We start from the raw sequence: 19,399 nt of genomic DNA on the forward strand, positions 1-19,399 counted from the left end.
TGTCCCCACGCGTCCCCTTTCCTGTCCCCACGCGTCAGCACCAGTTGCTGACATTTATGGTCTCTTGGGGTACAGGATGGAGCCTCTGAGTTTTCTTGACACCATGAAAAAAAGATAGATGGTCATTTCTGAAGAATCAATGAGTCATCATCCGGTTACCCCGTAGTGAGCATGGAGTGACAGGTGTTTCTGAGTGGGGGCTGGTGGCAGTGCGGAGCCTGCTCACGAGTCCTCCAGATGTCGGACGGGTGCTACAGTCACAGGACGAACCCCTCCCTCTCTTCGGTAACCCCAGCCAGAACCAGGAGTGGGCGTTGGCACAAACCAGGGGCACCTTCGCAGAGCAGGTCAGCCCTGACCTTCATCATTGGCATCAGCTTCCATCAAGGAATAGAAATGAGCCCATCTTGACGTTCAGAGATCGTGGCTTCTTTTTTTTCCTCTCTGATTCGATCTTGTTCATGTCTGCCCCCCTCCACACTTCCTTTGCCACCCACGTCTTGACTCGATCTCCTGCCTTGACATCCCCGGGGTGCCCCGTTGAGAAACACCACCTTCCTCAGGAATCCTGGAAGAAATGAAGGGTTTCAGACCCAGTCAAGTGATCCCAATTCTGGGGCATGGTTGGTGCCACTTTGGCCAAAGCCTCATGTTAACCTTGAGCTGAACCAGGAGACCATGTGTTACCGAGGCTTGTCATTAGATAAGCATCTTCCTGCAAAAAAACGTTCTCAGCTTCTGGGTGGAGGTGCTAGGGTAAGACCCTCAATGATGTCTGCTTCCAAATGTTGATGCCGGGATGGGATCTTATTTTCCCTTTTTCCTGGATGGGTCTTATTCTCTCTCCCCATTTGTTGTTGAAGTGTCAGGATGACCAGCTTGTCCTGTGCTCCCCGTGTGAGCACCAGAATCCCGTATCCAGAGGAACCCCTCCATCTCAGACGCACTGGGGTGGAGGGTCACCCCGCAGAGCACCCGTGACCTTGTGAGCCTAGTTCTAGATGCTAGGGATGAGATTTGAAGGCATTTCAGTGCTTGCCCTTACAAGGCCCACAGACTGATCAGGAAGAAAGACCAGTAAAGAGAAATGCTCTGTGACAAATAGAGCAGAGTGCTTCTGTGTCCCCCATTGTTCTGGGTGCTTTTCACAAGTGGATTCATTCAGGGGCACCTGGGTGGCTCGGTCGGTTGAGCGTCCGACTTCGGCTCAGGTGTTGATATCATAGGTCATGAGTTCGAGCCCCACGTCCGGCTCTGTGCTGACCGCTCAGAACCGGGAGCCTGCTTCGGATTCTGTGTCTCCCCGCCTCTCTCTGCCCCTCCCCCACTCATTCTCTCATCTCTCCCGGTCTCAAAAATAAATAAACATTAAAAAAAATTTTTTTTTAAAAAGTGGATTCATTTAATCTTCCCAAGAGCCTTAAGAAACTACCAGTGTCCCCATTTTACGGATGGGATCAATGAGGCACTAAAGTCATGCCCTGAGGCATGCCATTTGGCCAGAGGCAGTCCGGCTATAGACCCTGCACCCTTGATTTCTGCACTGTGTAGGTTTAATTCTCCCCTGGGGAGAGAGGGGAGAATAAAGAGAGGTTTAATTCTCCCCTCAGAAGGCCAGAGATCGCTTCTTGGGGGAGGTGATGCACAAGCTGGGATGTGACAGATGAGGGGAATTTGCAGCCCATCAGGAAGGAAGGAAACCGAGGGCAGTGGAAAGAGCATGCCCAGGGCATGTCTGGAGATATCTAAGCGAGGCTGCAGACACATAAAAATGTGCAGGGGTGCCTGGGTGGCTCAGTTGGTTGAGTGTCTGACTTTGGCTCAGGTCATGATCTCCCAGTTCATGAGTTCAAGCCCCGTATGGGGCTCTGTGCTGACAGCGTGGAGCCTGCCTCAGATCCTCTGTACCCCCCCCCTGCCCTTCCCCCCGCCCATTAACAGTCACCCCTGTTTCCTCCCAGCACCCTCCTTCCAGCTCCTGGCCTGCCCTGACTTTCTGGGTCCGGATATACCTGTTCTGGGCATTTCATGTCAATGGACTCCTACCCTACGTGGTGGTCTTTGCGCCTGGCTTTCCCCCCCACCCCGCGGCATTGCGTTGCCGAGATTCACCCGGCGATCTCTTGGGCCAACCTTGGATTGGGAAGGCCCGTCTGCCAGTTGTCTCCAGACTTCCCGGGGTGAGCCCTTACCCTTGGACTTGAGGATGCCGCGCAGACCGCGGCCAGGCTCAGCTCCGCCAACACCGAACGCGCGGCTCTGTGGGAACAGAGCGAGGAGGACCTGAAGGCCCGAAGTAGGTCCCACCAGGGTGTTCCAGAGAGTTCTGAGCCCGGTCAGGCCGAACGTTTTAGGAGCAGGAGGTCTCTCTGGGTTTGTTCCCGTGTCCCGAGGATTCAGGACCGGTTCATTATCAGCTCAGGATGTGAGGATCGCTGGGCCCGGCCGGCCTGGCTTCTCTCCAGGATGCTGAGGGCCTTTTCCTTCTCTTTCAACAGAGCAGGTATTAAAGAGCCGAGGCTGAGCTGCTCTGAGACTCCTCGGGGAAGGGGCCTTTGCCTTTCCCCGCGCGGGTGTGGAGGCAGCTGGCCGACCTGGCCCGGCACCGTGAGGTCCCGTACATACGAAGCTGCAGAACAACACTGAATCTTGGGGAGGTTCTGACCTCTTCCCATCACAACGGGAAGGAAGAGCTTCCTGGAGATCTGCCTTTGGCTGATATTAAGGTCCTGAACCCCCCCCCCCCCGCCCCACTCCGTCCTTATTAAAGAAGCAGATCACTTTGCATCGCAAAGTCGCCAGTGACAAAATGAGTTGGAATCCATAATAGGCAGGCCTTTTGTCGCCTCGTCCTGAGTGTGTGGTGCGAGCGTCTGCATAAAATGCATCTTTTTACACGTGTGAGGGAGGCAGAGTGTTCAAAGAATGTCACCGCCCTGTTTTTCTTTTCACGTGTCATTTGGGGGTCAGGTGTGCAAAACACGGCTGCTGATTGTGTCTGTGTCTCCCTGGGAGGTGTTGGGTGAGGTCAGAAGCATTCCAGGGTCTAGGGGCGTCTGGGGGGGGCTCAGTCGGTTGAGCGTCCGACTTCAGATCAGGTCATGATCTGGTGTGTGAGTTCAAGCCCCACATCAGGCTCTGTGCCTGCAGCTCAGAGCCTGGAGCCTGCTTCGGATTCTGTGTCTCCCTCTCTCTCTACCCGTCTTCCACGATTGCTGTGTCTCTCTCTTTCTTTGTCAAAAATAAACATTAATAATAATAATAATAAGTCTTCTGCAGTCTGATGGGCGCAGGTTCAAACCGTAGCCCGATGCACTCTGTGTGACTTTGGACAAGCAGCTTCGCCTCTGTGGGCCCCAGTTTATTTCGTGTGTGAATTGGGATGACGACAACAGTAATTCCTGAGTCAGCGGGACCACGTGGGGTGACGAGTAAGGGTGTGAATTACGGAGGCGGTTGCAGTACGAGAGCCCCTTATAGTTCCCCCTTATAGTTCCCGTTATAGTTCATCGAAATGCAGTGCTGGGTGAATGCGAATTCACATCTTAGTGGAGGCGGCGGCTGCAGTACGAGAGCCCCTTATAGTTCCCGTTATAGTTCATCAAAATGCAGTGCTGGGCGAATGCGAATTCACATCTTAGTGTGAACCTGGGGTGGGGGAGTGGGGAGTAGGTGACAGATAGCAGGTTTTGCTCAGACCAGGACCTCTGGGTTCAGAGATTCCCAAATAGGGTTCAAATAGCCTGGTTATCTGGTACCCTTTGCATCGTTCACTTTCTTGCTGGGGGAGAATCCTGCAGGTTCAAGACTCCAGTGCCGGAGGGAGTGGGCACCAGCCAGTCCAATCCTGGTTGGCCCCTTTAGGCAGAGGGGAGGGCTCCCTGGGCTGATCACTTTCCCTCTGCCCACCTCCCTTGGTTGTGACTCACTAGATGAAACCATGAGAGGCTGGGCATAATACGGACCTAGGGGACCCCAGGACTCAGTCAGTAAAAGGTTAAAATCCGTTCAGACAGCTGCATTCATGACAGCAAGGAGAGGGGAAACAGATTTTGGGACTACTGAATGAATAAATGTCAGTGGTTTGGAAAACTCATGGGCCCCCAAATACCTCATTGCCCACCTCTCTCTCCCTTTCTCAGTGGGCACTTAGGGGAGTGAAAATTGGTTTGGGGGGTGGGGGAGAGGTTAAAAAAAAAAGTCGTAGATAGTACGGTGCTGTGTGGCCCTCCAAAACTCAACCCTATCCAACGAAATCTTATTTCTTAGTATTTAATTTCTCTTGTTAGGTAGAAATTAAATTATATTTAAATTCATTAATTAAATTTAAATGTAATTTAATTTTTTCCTTGGGGGTGAGGAGGGGGTTAGGCAGCTATAATGAAAACAAGATTGAGAAATCATGTTCTAAACCAGGGTTTGATGAATGAGCTACTCCCAGACTCATTCCTGTAAGCACAGGAATAAGTATCCGTTATATACCCCTCCCTGCCCATTTAAGAGAGAATCTCTCATTGAGGAAATCCGTTGAGACTGCGAACAAGGGGAATTTTCAGCTAGGGACCTCAAAATTCCAAGTGGCACATTTACAGGTGATAAAGTGGGGGCTGGGATGGTGCAGCCAGTCACGGGCCAATTTCTAGGTTCAAGTCCAGGCCTTTTTGTGTTAGAAATGCCTCTGTGTGCATCAGACACGCGTCCTTTTCCTTTTCTGTGACCCGTGGCCACACTGGGCTGCGTGACATTGGGCCCCAGTGCAGTATGGAAACGCAGGGCCCCGCTTCCCAGAGTCTTCAGAATTTCAAGTTGGGGACAGCAGAGGATCGGGCTGAGCGCGGGTCCCCCGGGGGTCGGGCCCCCCGGGGCTGCCACACTCCAGTGACATTTTCCGTGTCTGAACAATGGGTTTGGAATGCCTTTGTGGATTTAAAGTCGCTGATGATGGAGCCCTTCTGAGGTGGGGAAAACAGAGCTCCCCAGCCCCGAGCGTTTCCTGGATGCGTGGAAGGTGGTGGAAGGTGGATGGAGAATTGCCTTCAACGTGTCCTTTTCAATGGGCGGTCAAGAAAAGCCACTCTCAGGGGCCTAATCACAAAGTTAAACAAGTGGGGAGGCAGGGAGGAGACCCCCTCGTCTTTTCCTTTATTCCCGCCCCCGCCCATGCTCCCAGTAACGATGGCAACCTGGGATCCGCAGCCGCCTCCCTGGCCTCCCTGGCCGCCAAAGGGATTCTCAAGGCTGTGCTTTTATGTGGCAGCACTGTGGCTTTGCTCTTCTGTGAAACTCAGAGGTGCCTTCCTGTGGGTCCCAGAGGGAGGAGTGCCGGAGTCAGATATGACTGTGGTAACACCTCAGCACGTAGAGGGCCTTACCTGGAGGGACGCGAGGGACGAAGGGTTCTCTGGTGACCGTGCAGTGCGTATGTGTGTGTGTGGTCTGTCTGTGTATCTGTCTTGTAGGTCTGTGTGTGTGTGTGTGTGTGTGTGTGTGTACGTGTGTGTTGGAGTGAGAGAAGCCTGGCTGCCTTTTCAGAGTTTCACGTTGCGGGGTGAGGACCAGGAGGCGGAGGCCGGTTGAGCAGAGCTTTCTGGAGGGGCAGCTAGGTGGGCGGCTAGGCAGGCCTGCTGCAGGGGGGGGAACCAAATTACAAAGAAACGGGGGAATGTGGGGAGAAAAAGAAAAAGAAATAGGACTGAAGTGGCATTTCCTGGCCTGGGGCCTGGGGAGGGGAGGCCCTGGAATTTATTTAGAAAGCCTTCAAACCAGCTGGCTATGTTTTTGGATGTTTTTTTTTTCCCCCCACTATTCTAGCCTGTTCTTGTACGTTTTCACGATTATAAGTGTTTATCCTGTGGCTGTTTGACACAAAGTCAGTGTTCCCAAGAGACACTGTCCCGAAGTTCAGAAACTAGGATGTGGCCACCAGACCCACGATGCCTGGACAATTAAGCCGCCCAGCCTTGATTTCCAGAAGCGTTTTCTAGAAGCGCAGGCCCTTCTTCCTTCCTTTAGGGGAAAGTAGGCCCCCCCAACACCCCCACGTTCACCCTTGACCACACAGTTTCTGGCTGCCTTTTGTCACTTTGGGAGGAAGGGGCAGTGGTTTTGAAGCGGAGGGATTTGGCCTTCCGAGTTGAGTCATTGTTTCCCGGCCGTTTGACCCAAACCTTTTCTGCACAATTTAGGGCCCCCCAAGGCCCCCCCAGACCATAGTTTTCCCTCCCAGAGCAGCTCCCTTGCAGCCGGAGTGCTCGGTGCTATTTTAGGCTCTCTGTACAACCTGTGTTTTCGGCTCTTGTGGTTTTCTTCTATGACTCAGTTTTTAGAATAAACTGTGGAGGCAGCTCGGGGTCTGCCTTTGTTGAGACGCGAAGGGACAGCGAGTCCTTGACCTTCGGCGAGGTCGGGAATTTCTCCAGAGCGCGCCCCCAGCCTGAGTCCCCTGGAGCCCATGCCGGGCCGGGAGCAGCTGCCGGCTGATCCCGGGGCTGATGTTTGTGTTCTGTCTCCCTTCTTCCTTCTGCTTTTCTGTTTCCCTGTGTCAGAGGAAACTGACAACATACCGTGACCACTTTTCACAAGGTTCCCATTTTTAAACCCTGGACCTGTTTTCACAGATGCCCCTGCCTCCCTGACTAGCTGTCCCCCCCTGCCCCCCACCAATAGACTTGAATGTAGCCGCCACCCACCGTCCCTTCCACCCACATGTAGGGGCCTTCCACGGTTTGTTTCTTGCTTCTGTTACTCACCAGCTTCAGCTACACTTCCTAGGGTTGGACCACTCCTCTATAACCTTCCATGGCTCCCCGTGTTCCATAGTCCTGCCGTCCTGGAGAAGCAGAAAGTGAGCCACATAGATAGTTGAAAATTTTTCGGCTGCTACATCTAAAAAAGTGCAAAGACACAGGTGAAATGACTTGCAAGGACACATTTTACTTAACTCCACCTAGCTAAAATATTGTTATTTCAACATAACTGTCCGTTTGAAAAATTAGGAATGAACTATTTCACGTCAGTGTTTTAAAATTTTTTGAAATCCGGGGTGTGTTTTATGTTGACATCATATCCTAAGTTGGATGCTAATATTTTGTCAGAAATGTTTGATCTAGATTCGGAGCTCCTTAAATTTGCTGTAGATAAAGTCGATTCACATAGCCGAGGGGTCCTTCGGAAAGGTGGAAAAGCTTCCATAAGTTTTCCAATAATTGCATTCGTATTAGATGGTTTTTTTTTTTAAAGTTTATTTACTTATTTTGAGAGAGACAGCATGTATGAGAGGGGCAGAGAGAGAGAGAGAGAGAGAAGGAGAGAGAGAACCCCAAGCAGTTTCCACACTGTCACTGCAAGGAGCTCGAACCCATGAAACCATGAGATCATGACCTGAGCCGAAATCAAGAGCTGGATGCCTAACCGACTGAGCCACCCAGGTGCTCCTGCCTATTAGATTCTAAATTTAAATCGCTTAAACTTGAAATGCAATTTAAAAATTCAGCTTCCGGGTCACACCAGCCACATTCTGAGAGTCCAGCAGCTGGGGGGAGGGGGGGTACGTGGGGAGCTGCTGGATGGCCATATTGGACAACCCAGATGGAGAACATTTCCATTCTTCCAGAAGGTTCCATCGGGCAGACATGTACAGTTAAGCCCCAACACCTCCATAGGACTTTCAAATTTTCAACAATCCGGCCCCAACCTGTCTAGCTTTATTCACTGACTTTGTTTTACACGGATTCACTTTCCCTTGCCTCTGTCTCTGCTTTGGAACCCCCTCCCCTCTCTTCCCCCAGAGAAATGTCCTCTTTTGGCTGCAGCTCAAAGGCTGAGCTTCCTCGAAGGAGTCTCCCCTTCTCCCCGCGGCAGAGTTAATTGCTGCTTCTGCTTCCCACGGGTTCTAGAAGACAAGGCAGAGTGCAGGGGATCTCGTGCACACCGCCCTCCAGCCCATTTCCCCATTTCTCCTGAGACAGGTTTCAATGGATCTTCTAAGGCTGCCTTAGCCCTGCCCCTTTAGAAAAACAGAGCCACACAAAGGGCGGCACTGTGTCCTTCTCCAGCTGCCCTGGGGCCGCTGAGCACGGGGCTTCAGACAGGAATGCACTCTGGGTACAGGCCACGTAATTCTAGGCGGGCATCAGCTCTGCGAGGTGGCGGCGGGGGTGGGGGCACCCTTTCTTTGCCCTCACAAAAGGAAATATGTGCCTGGCTTCTCTGATTACTCCTTTCTCAAAATGGGAGCCGTGTGTGTGTGTGTGTGTGTGTGTGTGTGTGTGTGTGTGTGTTTACTTTTTAAAAACCGTAACAGGGCCCCTGCGTGGCTCAGTCGGTTAACCGTTCCACTCTTGATTTCAGCTCAGGTCATGATCTCACTCACCGTTTTGTGAGTTCGAGCCCCGTGTGGGGCTCTGCATGCTGCCTGCACACCGAACCTGCTTGGGATTCTTTCCCTCCCTTTCTCTCTCTCTCTCTCTGTCCCTCCCCTGCTCTCTCTCGCTCCCTCTGTCTCTCTCAAAATAAATAAACTGAAAAAGAGAAACCTGTAACTTACCAACAGACAAGTGCACACACCTTAATTGTATTGCTTGGATTTTCACATAGTGTTCATACCACGTGATCACCCCCCAGAATGAAGAACAAGACCAGCCCCTTAGAAGACTCCCCCCCACCCGGCCCACCCCTTCCAGCCTCCACCCCCCCTCACCCCTGCAGGATTCACGGCTTTCCTGACTTCTGGCCCCTGTGACTCCTCTCGCCTGCTTCTGAACTGTATTAAAATGGTATCACACGGTGTGCATTTCTGGCTTCCTTCACGCAGACACTCCATTGGTGATAGGTTGTGGTTGAGTTTGAACGCCTGGGTCTTTTCTGGCTCCTGAAACCCCATCCGTAAAAACCACAGTGGGTAAAAAAAGAAGGCGCTAGATGTGAAAGGCGGGCCACCGTTGGGCAGGAGTTTGAAGGGTGAAGAAAAAAGCTTCGGCTCCATTTGGGGGTGATGTGTGCTTGGAGTTTTCTAGGTGCTAATGATTTGGCGTGGTGATTTTTTCCCTTTTAGCCTTATTTGGGGAATCCCTCGTTCAGGTGATAGTTCTTGGGTCGTGGAGGGACGTTAATTAACTCCCTTTCTGGCTTTTGGACGAGGCTGGACACAAGCCATTTCCTCATTTTCTGTCTGGTAGGAATTGGAAGATTCGGGTGGAAGGGGGTGGGGGAGAGAGAGAGGGAGAGGTGTCGCTCACATTTCTGATCTGGTGTCTTCTGTTTTGCTTTAGGTAACATGTCTGTTCCGGGATCCTATCAGGCGGCCGCAGGGCCTTCCTCAGTGCCTTCTGCACCCCCGTCCTATGAAGAGACAGTGGCGGTTAACAGTTACTTCCCCGTGCCTCCTGCACCTGTGCCAGGGCCGACCACGGGGCTGGTGACGGGCCCAGACGGGAAGGGCATGAATCCCCCCGCGTACTACACCCAGCCAGTGCCCGTGCCCAACGCCAACGCAAGTACGTGCCTCCTCCCGCGCCCCCTCCCCTCTCCTTGGCCCTCCGCCCTGGCTCTGGGGACTCTGCAGGAAATCAGGGGAGCCACCGGAGTCCCTCGGCCTGAGTCTAAATGAAATGCTGGTCAGTCGGCCTCTACCCCCTGTCCTGGAATTTTCCATCTAGTCCTCTGGGTTCCACATCTGTGGGGCTCCTGTCGTTTCCCTGATAAAGTACTGTTTATGAACTTTCCCATGTCCGCCACAAACCAGTCCTTTGGCGCTGACCACAGAGGCACACGGCAATCCCAGGGAAAGTGGGGGGGGGGGGTTGCTTGTAAGGGTCCCCTCCCTGCCCGCTGAGGCTCAAACCTCTGCCCCGAGGCCGGGGCTGGAGTAAGAGAGGGAGCAGAAAGCCAGGAGTTAGGAACCGGTGAGCCGACCCTGTCCCAGCCCGCCCACCTGGCTTCCCGGCCTTCCAGCAATTTCTTCATGGCCTTGCCCTCTGGGCCTTCCTGCTGCCCAGGAGTGCCCAGGCACACAGCTGGTTCAGTATCGCAAGCCACTTGGGAGGAGATCAGCAGTTCAGAGAAAGGGCTGTGAGTCAGACTGCCTGGCGTCACCCGATGGCCTCGGGCCTCAGTTTCCCCACCTGTAAAACTGGGCTCATCAAGTGCCTACATCAATGGTGGTTAAGATAAAAATAAAATTCTATGAGTAATCATTTGATAAAAGGGAGCCAGTGTTGACGTGCTCGAGCAACTTTGACCCCTTCAGCTGGAAGAGAGCGAGGTGACTTTAGACAGTTTCACATCACGCTCTGATCAATAATTCATTCTTGCACCAAGTTAAAAAAAAAAAAAAGATTTTTAACACAGCTCACATGTGAGCGTTAGCAGATGCTTACATACTCCTTTTCTGGAAGGAGAGGCTTTCTGGGACTTTCGAGGAGTATTAGGTTCTGTGAGCTTGGACGACAGTTAATTTCCCCTCCTGCCTGGATTACAGAAATGGCGTTCCAGCTGGAACAGAAGGTAGTCACTTTGAGAGGAATACGAGCTTGCACAGCTTTGCCAAAAACCAAAACCATTTTGAGTGCTAAGGCCTTCACGATTTATGTCACTCGAGGCCCACCTCTGGTGACTGTGAACGCCTGTACGTGTTCTTTACATAGTTTTCTCGCTTTAGCACGAGTTTACATACTTGGGCCACGGGCACCTCGATTCCCTGGACTTGCCCCAGAGTCTGGGCCGGCGTTCCCAGCCCAGCGATGAGGCAGTAAACTCCTGCCTTATCGCTGGCCGTTGGACTTTGTCAGGAGCCCCGTGTGAAAAGACGAAACTATTTATCGAGGGTTCACTGCGCCCACGACACGGCCTGAGGTTCCTTACCCCCTTACCCCCCTGCCCCCCCTTATCTCACGTAACCCTGGCAACAACCGTTACTTCATGTTTTCAGATAAAAGCGTTGCTGAGATATGATTCCCGTACCGTAAAGCTTACTCTTTTTAAAGTGTACAGAACTCAGGGGTTTCAGTAAAGTCGCAGACTTGTGCGACCCTCAGCGCTAATTCCAGAACGTTTCCAGAAAGAAAGCCCGTACCCGTGAGCCGTCCCTCCCCGTCCCCCAGCCCCTGGCAACCACTAATCTGTGCATGAAGAAAATTGAAGCGAAACCCCATCGTATCGCTGTTTCTGGAATTAACCATCCGCAGACCACCTTCGTAGAGCTACTTAGGGAGCTTAAAGAGCCTTTTGGGGACCCTGCCCCAGTCTTGCTGAATCAGCCTGTGTTGGGCAAGGTGGGAAGTGCCGGGGGGTGGGCAGCAAGCTTGCTACATGTTTCCAAGTTTGAAAGCTCGGTCGGGGCTGAGCCGCAAACGGCTGCAGGAACTTCTCCCCACCCGCCCTGTGTGGGGGTGAGGGGGGTTGAGAGCCCGTCGCAGGATGATGCTGGAAAGACGCCACGTGTTATAAAACACACGTAACGCACAATTCGTCATCGTAAAGCGCTTCTCAGCGTGAGGTTGAGCGGCGTTAAGCACGTTCACGTTCTCACGAGGCATCACCGCTGTCCCTTTCTAGAACTTTGAAACCTCACAAAACTTGAAACCCTAAACTTGCCGAACAGCAGCTTCGCGTGCCCTTCCCCACCCCTGTCCCAGCCCCCGACGTCCATGGCCTTCCACTGTGAAGTGGATGGTTCTAGGTGCCTCGCCCACGAGAAATCACGCGGTATTTGTCCCATGGCTGGTTGATTTCACTCCGTGTGATGGCCTTAAAGTTCATCCATGTTCTAGTGCGGGTCAGAATGTCCTTTTTTTTCCTGTTTTTTTTTTTTTTTTAATTTTTCATTTATTTTTGAGAGAGAGAGAGGGTGAGTTGGGGAGGGGCAGAGAGAGAGAGAGAGAGAGAGAATCCCAAGCAGCAGCACAGAGCCTGACACGGGGCTCGCACTCACAAAACCGTGAGATCATGACCTGAACCCTCAACCAAGAGTCGGCCGCCTGACCGACTGCGCCACCCAGGCGCCCCAAGATGTCGCTCGAAGGCCGAGTGAGGCTCTACTGTCTGGAGAGGTCCCTTTGTGATTATTCACTTGCTCACTGGGGATGCTCGGGTGGCTCTGGTGAGCGGTGCTGCTGTGAACGTGGTGTCCAAGCCCCTGCCCCCACCCCCGGTTGTCCCGGTGGCCCCCCGCGTTCACCGGTCGCCCGTTCCTGTTCCCCCAGTTGCTGTGCAGACCGTCTACGTGCAGCAGCCAGTGTCCTTTTTCGACCGTCCAGTCCAGATGTGCTGTCCTTCGTGCAACAAGATGATCGTGACCCAGCTGTCCTATAACGCCGGTGCCCTCACCTGGCTCTCGTGCGGGAGCTTGTGCCTGCTGGGGTAAGTCTGGCGTGCTCGGCCCCCAGGCTCTCCCCCGGGGGTCCACCGCAGGAGGGTCAGCGGCACCCCTGCCCTCCGCACCCCCTCCCCCGACAGAAGTTGTCCCCAGTGGGGGACCACCGCATTCCAGCACATCACAGCTGGAAACTGCTGTCCCATCCGCCACGTCTGGCTTGCCTGCTCACACCCCTCCCGGGCAGACACAGCAGCCCCCTGCGTCTGGGCGGGGTGATACCCTTAGACATTTCTTTTTCTTTTCTTTTTTTTGTTTTAACGTTTATTTATTTTGAGAGAGACCAAGACAGAGCGGGAGGGGTAGGGGAGGGGCAGAGAGAGGGAGACACAGAATCCAAAGCAGGCTCCAGGCTCTAGGCTCTGAGCTGTGAGCACAGAGCCCGACGCGGGGCTTGAACTCGCAAACCGCGAGATCACGACCTGGGCCCAAGTCGGACGCTTAACCGACTGACTGCGCCGCCCAGGCGCCCCCAGAAAGGGAACTTGTGATGAGTGTCAGACTCTGCTGATCTTAGCTTTCAGATTGGGGCAGCTCTTCTGTCCCTCCCTCCTTTTCTGATTACATGCAGGGTTGTAGGGTTGTGGGGTCAAGTCCTGCCTCAGTACTGTGTGCCTCTGGGCGAGTGACTTCACCTCTCCGCTCCGTTTCCCTCTTCTGAAAACTGGAGGTGATAACGCTCCCCGCCCCTTCCCCCAGGGGTTGTTGGGGATAGAATAAGTGAATGTGTGCATCCCGCAGCTTGGAGCTGTGTCTGTGTGCGTAAGACCCCCTGGCGAGGGTGGTGAGGGTTAGCTCGAAGGCACTGACTGACCTTATTTGAACTTGGGTAACCTTAGACCATAGGGGGAATTTTTTTTCATAAGATTATTTCCTTACCAGGCGGTATCCTGTTTCTGCTTTGTGTAAGCCAATGTCTTCCTGTAAATTGTTGATTTTTTTTTTATTGAATGATAATTGACAGACATTATTAGATCAGTTTCAGGCATACAAGATAGTGATTCAGTGTTTTCATACATTATGAAATGATCACCACGGTAGGTCTAGTTCCCGACCATCTGTCACCGACCAAAGTGATTACAATAATGTTGATTACGCTGCCTGCCCTGTGCATTGTGAAATGCCGATTTTTAACTACATTTGGGCAAACATGGCCTGTGGGGGTGTTTTCTGTTACCAACCAGCTCTCCAACCCCAGCTGTGATTCAGTTCAGTTCTGACACTTAAGTCCCTGCAGTTAGCACAGACCCCACAGCTTAAGGACCCAGTCCCATAGACTGTGCCCCAGTAGAGATGCGAGTCACAAATCTCGGGCCATCCATCCTTCTGACCCCGACCAGCTATAAATGGGGTGTCCCACTATCCCTTTAGATTTGATAATTTGCTAGAACGCACAGAACTGTTTGCTGTTGGCTCACAGAACTCAGGAAGGCACTGTACTTAACACTTACCAGTTTGTAAATGTCATGAAGGGTACAAATGAACAGCAGGTACGTGAAGAGATACCTGGAGTGAGGTCCAGAAGGGTCCCGGGCGCAGGAGCCGCTGTCCCCGTGGAGTTGGGGTGCACCACTCTCCTGGCCCATGGATGTGTTCAATCCGGAAGCTCTCCAAATAGATTGTTCAAGGGTTTTTACAGCCCCAGCCCGTACCTATCCCCTCCTGAGTTCTAACCTAGGAAGCCCAGCAGCCCCATCCCGAGGCAGGAACCCTGCCCTGGTCGCCTTGTTAGCATAAAAGCAGGTGTGACTGAAAGGGGATTGTTTTGCATGACCGAGGGCACTCCGGTCACTCCGGAAATTCCTAGAGTTTTGGAGCTCCTTGCCAGGAACTGGGGACAAAGACCAACTGTAGTTCTTATTATCCCACAGGCTATCTGAAGGTCCAGCCTGTGTGCATGATAACAGATGGTTAAGAGCTGTTCTTTGGGGGATTCTGATTGGTTGCAGCCTCTCCATATGGAAGAGTGATCAGTCTAGACAGGGGTCAGCAAACTGTAGCCTTGGGGCCGAATCCAGCCCGTTTTAAGTTCTAGTGGGACAAACACCCCCCCCCCCCATTTGTTTACAGATTGTATCTATGGCTGTTTTCAGGCCACGATGGCAGGACGGCCCAAAGTATGTGCTGTCGGGCCCTTTACAAAACAAGTTTGCTGGTCCCAGTCTGAGACTTTGAAAGATGCCCAGATGAGCCAGGATTTGAAGATACACCCAGGACAGTCTGTCTGAGATAGCAGCCTTGGCGTTGGTTGGTGTATTAGTGCCCTGGGGCCGCCATTGCCAACAACCACAAACCCGTTGGCTTAAAACAATAAAAACGTGTCCTCTCACAATTCTGGCGGCCGGAGGTTCAACATCAAGTGTCGTGCTCCCTCTGAGGACTCTCAGGGCAGAATCCTTCCTTGTCCGGTGGCCCAGGTGGCCCTCGGCTCCTGGCCGCACGACGTCGGTCTCTGTCTGCGTCTTCACCCTGTCCCTCCCTGCGTCTCCGTGTCCCTCTCCTCTGTCTTCTTGCAAGGACGTCGGTCACTGAGTTTAGGGAGCCCACCTCGATAATCCGGGATGATCCCATCTTGAGATCATCAATGACACCTGCGAAGGCCCTTGTTCCGAGGAAGGTGACAGCCGTAGGTTCTGGGGGGGTTAGGATGTCGACGGATCCAACCCCCCGTCCCGAACCGAAACCCTGACGGAGGATGGCATACTCCGCGTGTGGCTCTTTGTGTTCTTCCAGGTGCGTGGCAGGCTGCTGCTTCATTCCCTTCTGCGTGGACGCCCTCCAGGACGTGGACCACTACTGCCCCAACTGCAAAGCTCTCCTGGGGACCTACAAGCGCTTGTAGGACTCGGCCAGACCCGGAGGGAGCCGCGCGCCGCAGGAAGTGCTCTCCGACTCGTACCCAGTCCCGCCCCTGGTGGGGGTTCCACCTTGCCGGCCTCGTCTCCCCAGGGGCTTCACCTTCGTGTCTTCTTTTGGGGGCAAAAAAATACATCGCCAACGCACCCCACCTCCAGAACCCCAGACGTTGCTGCTTGGCGTCGTGCACAGGACACGCAAAGACGTTCACCTTGAGTGCTGGTTCAAGGGCCTCCCGCCTTCCGTGACCCCAAGTCACCCCGTCCAACTGTGACCGTTGCCCCATCCAACTATCCTCTGGTGATTGGCCGGTGGCCGGCTGCCTCGGGGCCCTTTTCTTGCCTCGGGGGCCTTTCCGGGGGACAGTCTCAAACCGAGAAGCCACACGTTGCCTTATTTTTTGAGACTGTTCTGGCCCAGATACCGAATACGGCTGACCCAGCCTTTTGAGTGCTTGCCTTCAGGCTCATCTGTGTCCCCCCCGCCGCCCCCCTTGTGGCGACAAAAAATCTTGCCTTATAAACTAAGGGCTTGGCTCTCAGTCTGTGACGGCGGGCTTTTCATTAGCACACCGATTCACTTTAATTTCTTCATTCCTTCTTAAGTGCAAGGAGGACCTACTCACACCCGCCAGACACACGTCCGTGAGGTCAGAAATGCATGCTGAAAACGTAGGGCCGGATCCACCCATGGATCTGGTTTCCCTCAGCTGCTTTCCATGAAGGGCTTTTTTTTTATTCTTGGAGAGGAATTGTTTGTATTAACCGCTCTTATGACCTCCTTTTGGTCTTAAACACCTTGGGACCTCATTTTGAAAGGAGGGATTTATAGAACCATTTTTCTTAACCGTATGACTGTCACCACGTTCCCATTTGCCAGTGCACTTTCTCTCTCTCTTTTTTTGTTTTTGGTCCTTAACGGAAAAAGTAACGGATAATTTCATCCACTGCTTCTCCTTGGGTTTAGCGTGGTTCTTAAAAACCTCTATAATGGCGCTCTTAAAGAGGGACCCCATTTGGGTTCCCAGTGGTTAGAAAGGCCAGGGAAGAGCAGTTTCAGCACATCCCGGTACCACGGTGCTGGAGAGCTTGGGGACCTGACTGTTGCAAGGGAATCTAAATTCTGATTTTATTTTTCAGAGATACAGTTTGTTGTAGGACGTCAGAAGACATGATTTCTGGGACTCAATTGGCAAACCAGAGTTCTCGGTTGGCTGTTGTGTCATCTTCGAAATCAAGATAAAGCTGGGGTCCGGCTTTCAAGAGTCCCCGTTTTGATACTGAATATGCACAGGGCGTGCATGTGAATGATATGTAGAAATCAAGCCTAGGGCTTGAACAAAAATCTGTATATTGGCTGAAAATCCTAGCTGTAACCATTGATTCAGCTTATACATTGGATGTTCTGAAAGTAATTATTTTTGCAACGATTTATGGATCCTACATAGTACTTTGGTGTTATCTGCTTTTACAAAATAAAGTCTTTGGTTTACTCGGTGAACTATTTGTCCGTTCTTAACGGTGTAAAGAAAGGTCTCGTGTTGCGTTTCCAGCCGTTGCCACAAAGAACCTTTATTTGGTCCCTAACGGTAGAAAAATCCTTCATGATAAACAAACGTCAGGCTTGCTGAATATCCCTCCACTTCAGGACGACCAGGGCGGAGCTGGGCGCATTGGTAGTGAGTCAGAATTGAATGTTAGGCTGTTGGAACTCACTAGGCATCATCTCTGGCAGGAAACCATAGCTTTCAGGTTTTAATGAAATGCACAGAAGAGAGCTGTCCTCATTCATTCTCCAAACAACACATGCTTTGTTCATTGATCAGGGTGGTTGTGAGTTGCGAGAAAAGAGGGGCATTGTAACTCGCCAGGAATATGAATGTCCTCCCCCCTTGTCCTACCTGGTCACAGAGCCTCGTTTCGGAAGGCACGGGAAAATGACGGCATCTCGGCGTGGCTTACGTTGTCGTTTAAACCCTAACTTAAACGGTCCTGAAAAATCGCCACCGACCTCCTCTCGATCGCATGGTCTCATTGGGCAAGATGGGGGCCGGGCGGATGGTGGTACAGAACTGGTCTCAAGCTGGGATTAATTACATATGCAGGGTCCACAAGACAAGAGCCCTGTTTCAGGGACCAGAAGACGTACACTCTGTAGAACTGAAACTGACATCAGATGCCTGGAGTAGGAAGCATTCATGGGTCACTCCTTTGTGTTGGTCCGAGCGCGGGCGCACTCATACATGTTTACAAATTACAAGGCTCTTTTGTGTGGCCAGTGTTTGTCGGGGACGTTGGGAGTTGAGTGTGTCGCCAACGCTGAACCACATCCAATGAACGAAAGAGCTTTATGTCTACTAGGACCTCAAGAATTTTACCGATTTCGAATGCCAAGCGGCTGTCTGTCTCATATACCGTTCGTCCATCTGGGAGAGGTGGCCTAATACATCAGTGTTGGTTGGCGTCTTGTAAACAAAAAAGTATTCAGGGATGGCACCTATTTAAGCCAGCTGGAAGCCCATGACTTTTCCTGGCTGACCGCAGCACCGCCCACAAAAATGTTTTCCCTGGGATAACTGGTTTCCCAATTTCTACTGTGAGAGCACCTCTCCGGGGCGCCGAACGATTTGTAAATGTGGCTTCACACGCTCATGCGCAGTTTGGCCTCGGTTTTCTCCCTGGCGGCAGCCTCTTTCGTGTTCAGGATGTTAATCCTTCTCTGACTCTCTGGGCTCGAGGATCTCTGTTAGGAGTAAATGTAGACGTTGGAATTTTACTTGCAAAGTTCTGATTTGCATTTGGGATCCTATTAAAGTTATCTCCTGCATTTATGACTCAACTGTTCTCCAAAGAGTCGTCTGTTTTTTATAGATGCAGGAGAGGATTGTAACTAGATCCAGCAAGGTGATGAAAGAGAAACCAGTTTGTGTGTGTGTGTGTGTGTGTGTGTGTGTGTTTCCAGCCTAAGAATTTTAAAGAAACAAGATTCTGAGGGTCAGATTTAAACACACACACACACACAGAAAACCACAGCTCACAGCCAAGTGTATCGCCTAGTGCATTTAACTGACTTTTGGGACTATTCTCTGCGGTATTAGGAAAATGTTCACGCGTTTACTTTATTTCCCTTTTAAATAAGCTACTTGAGATCAGTTTTAGGTTCACGGCCAAACGGAGCGGAGAGGACAGAGCTCTCTCATACACCCCTGCCCTCACGCACAGCCTCTCCTCCCCCCACCCCCCCTCAGGGGCTATATTTGTTAGAACTGATGAACTTAGGGGTTTGGACACATATGTAATGATAGGTATCCACCATGATAGCATCGCACTGAGTAGTTTGCTCTGCCCTAAAAATCCTCCATGTTCTGTCTGTTCTTCCCTCCCTCCCCGTTAACCCCTGGCAACCACTAATCCTTCTACCGTCTCCGTAGTTTTGCCTTTTCCAGAATGTCTCAGAGTGGGAGCCGTCCAGCGTGGAGCCTTTTCAGATTGGCTGCCTCCACTTAGCATGACGCATTTAAGGTTCCTCCGCATCTCCCCGTGGCTTGAGAGCTCATTGGCTTTGAGTGGTGAGTGGTATTCCATTGTACGGATGTACTACGCAGCCAAGGAGATCCAAACAAGCCTCTTAGGGCGCCGCGGCGTCTCCCAGGTGATGCACCTTTTCCCAGATAGGCCGCATCGGTGTAGGGGTCTTGGATCCGGGGACTTGCGCAGCTCGGGTACCAAGCACAGCCCAGCCTGGGAAGAGGGAGCAGTGGGCCCAGCACGGCCCTGCCAACATTGCTTGGCGGCGACTGCTTTTGAAGCTAAAATCCACCTGCCATTAAGGTGTCTGATGCGGCAACATTTGGCACATCCACGGTGCCGCGCAAACGTCACCGCCAGCAAATTCTGAAACTTCGGCGGTGGCCCAACGCAAAACACCACGCCCTCTGCCTCTTCTCCCGGCACCCGGCAGCCTCCCATTTGCCTTCCGTTTCTCTGGATTTACCTAGTTTGGATAGTTCGTGTAAAGGCGCCTCCGTGATCCGCGGCCTCCCGTGGCTGGCTGCTTTCACCCGGTGGTCCGGTTTTGAGGTTCGTCCGCGTTGTCGCGTGAATCCGTGCTTCATCCCTTTTAGGGGCTCAAAGATATGCCACGGGATGGCCATATTCCACATTTTGTCAGTCC

At 52.3% G+C, this 19,399-nt stretch overlaps 1 protein-coding gene and 1 long non-coding RNA gene across 2 annotated transcripts; one reads left to right on the forward strand and one right to left on the reverse strand.

Annotated features, from left to right (window-relative positions):
• The first annotated feature begins 9,269 nt into the window (after positions 1–9,269).
• On the forward strand, positions 9,270–16,726 carry LITAF (lipopolysaccharide induced TNF factor). Its single transcript, XM_058711554.1, has 3 exons — positions 9,270–9,494; positions 12,201–12,357; positions 15,104–16,726. The coding sequence occupies exons 1-3, from the start codon at positions 9,275–9,277 to the stop codon at positions 15,210–15,212; spliced, it is 486 nt and encodes a 161-aa protein (XP_058567537.1). The 5' UTR covers positions 9,270–9,274; the 3' UTR covers positions 15,213–16,726.
• LOC131501440 (uncharacterized) lies at positions 15,950–19,142 on the reverse strand. Its single transcript, XR_009256792.1, has 2 exons — positions 18,646–19,142; positions 15,950–17,968 (listed from the first exon to the last, which is right to left on the reverse strand). It is a non-coding gene; the product is annotated as an uncharacterized LOC131501440 (long non-coding RNA).
• Between the last annotated feature and the right edge of the window lie 257 nt (positions 19,143–19,399).

Source organism: Neofelis nebulosa, chromosome 18 (assembly GCF_028018385.1).
Source record: "Neofelis nebulosa isolate mNeoNeb1 chromosome 18, mNeoNeb1.pri, whole genome shotgun sequence".
Classification (NCBI taxonomy): Eukaryota; Metazoa; Chordata; class Mammalia; order Carnivora; family Felidae; genus Neofelis; species Neofelis nebulosa.

Bases quoted from the DNA above. Each gene is read 5' to 3' on its own strand.
- LITAF (XM_058711554.1), top strand. From the start codon at position 9,275: ATGTCTGTTCCGGGATCCTATCAGGCGGCCGCAGGGCCTTCCTCAGTG. The intron at 9,495-12,200 runs GTACGTGCCTCC...CTGTTCCCCCAG, and splicing joins CGTGCCCAACGCCAACGCAA to TTGCTGTGCAGACCGTCTAC. The intron at 12,358-15,103 runs GTAAGTCTGGCG...GTGTTCTTCCAG, and splicing joins GGGAGCTTGTGCCTGCTGGG to GTGCGTGGCAGGCTGCTGCT.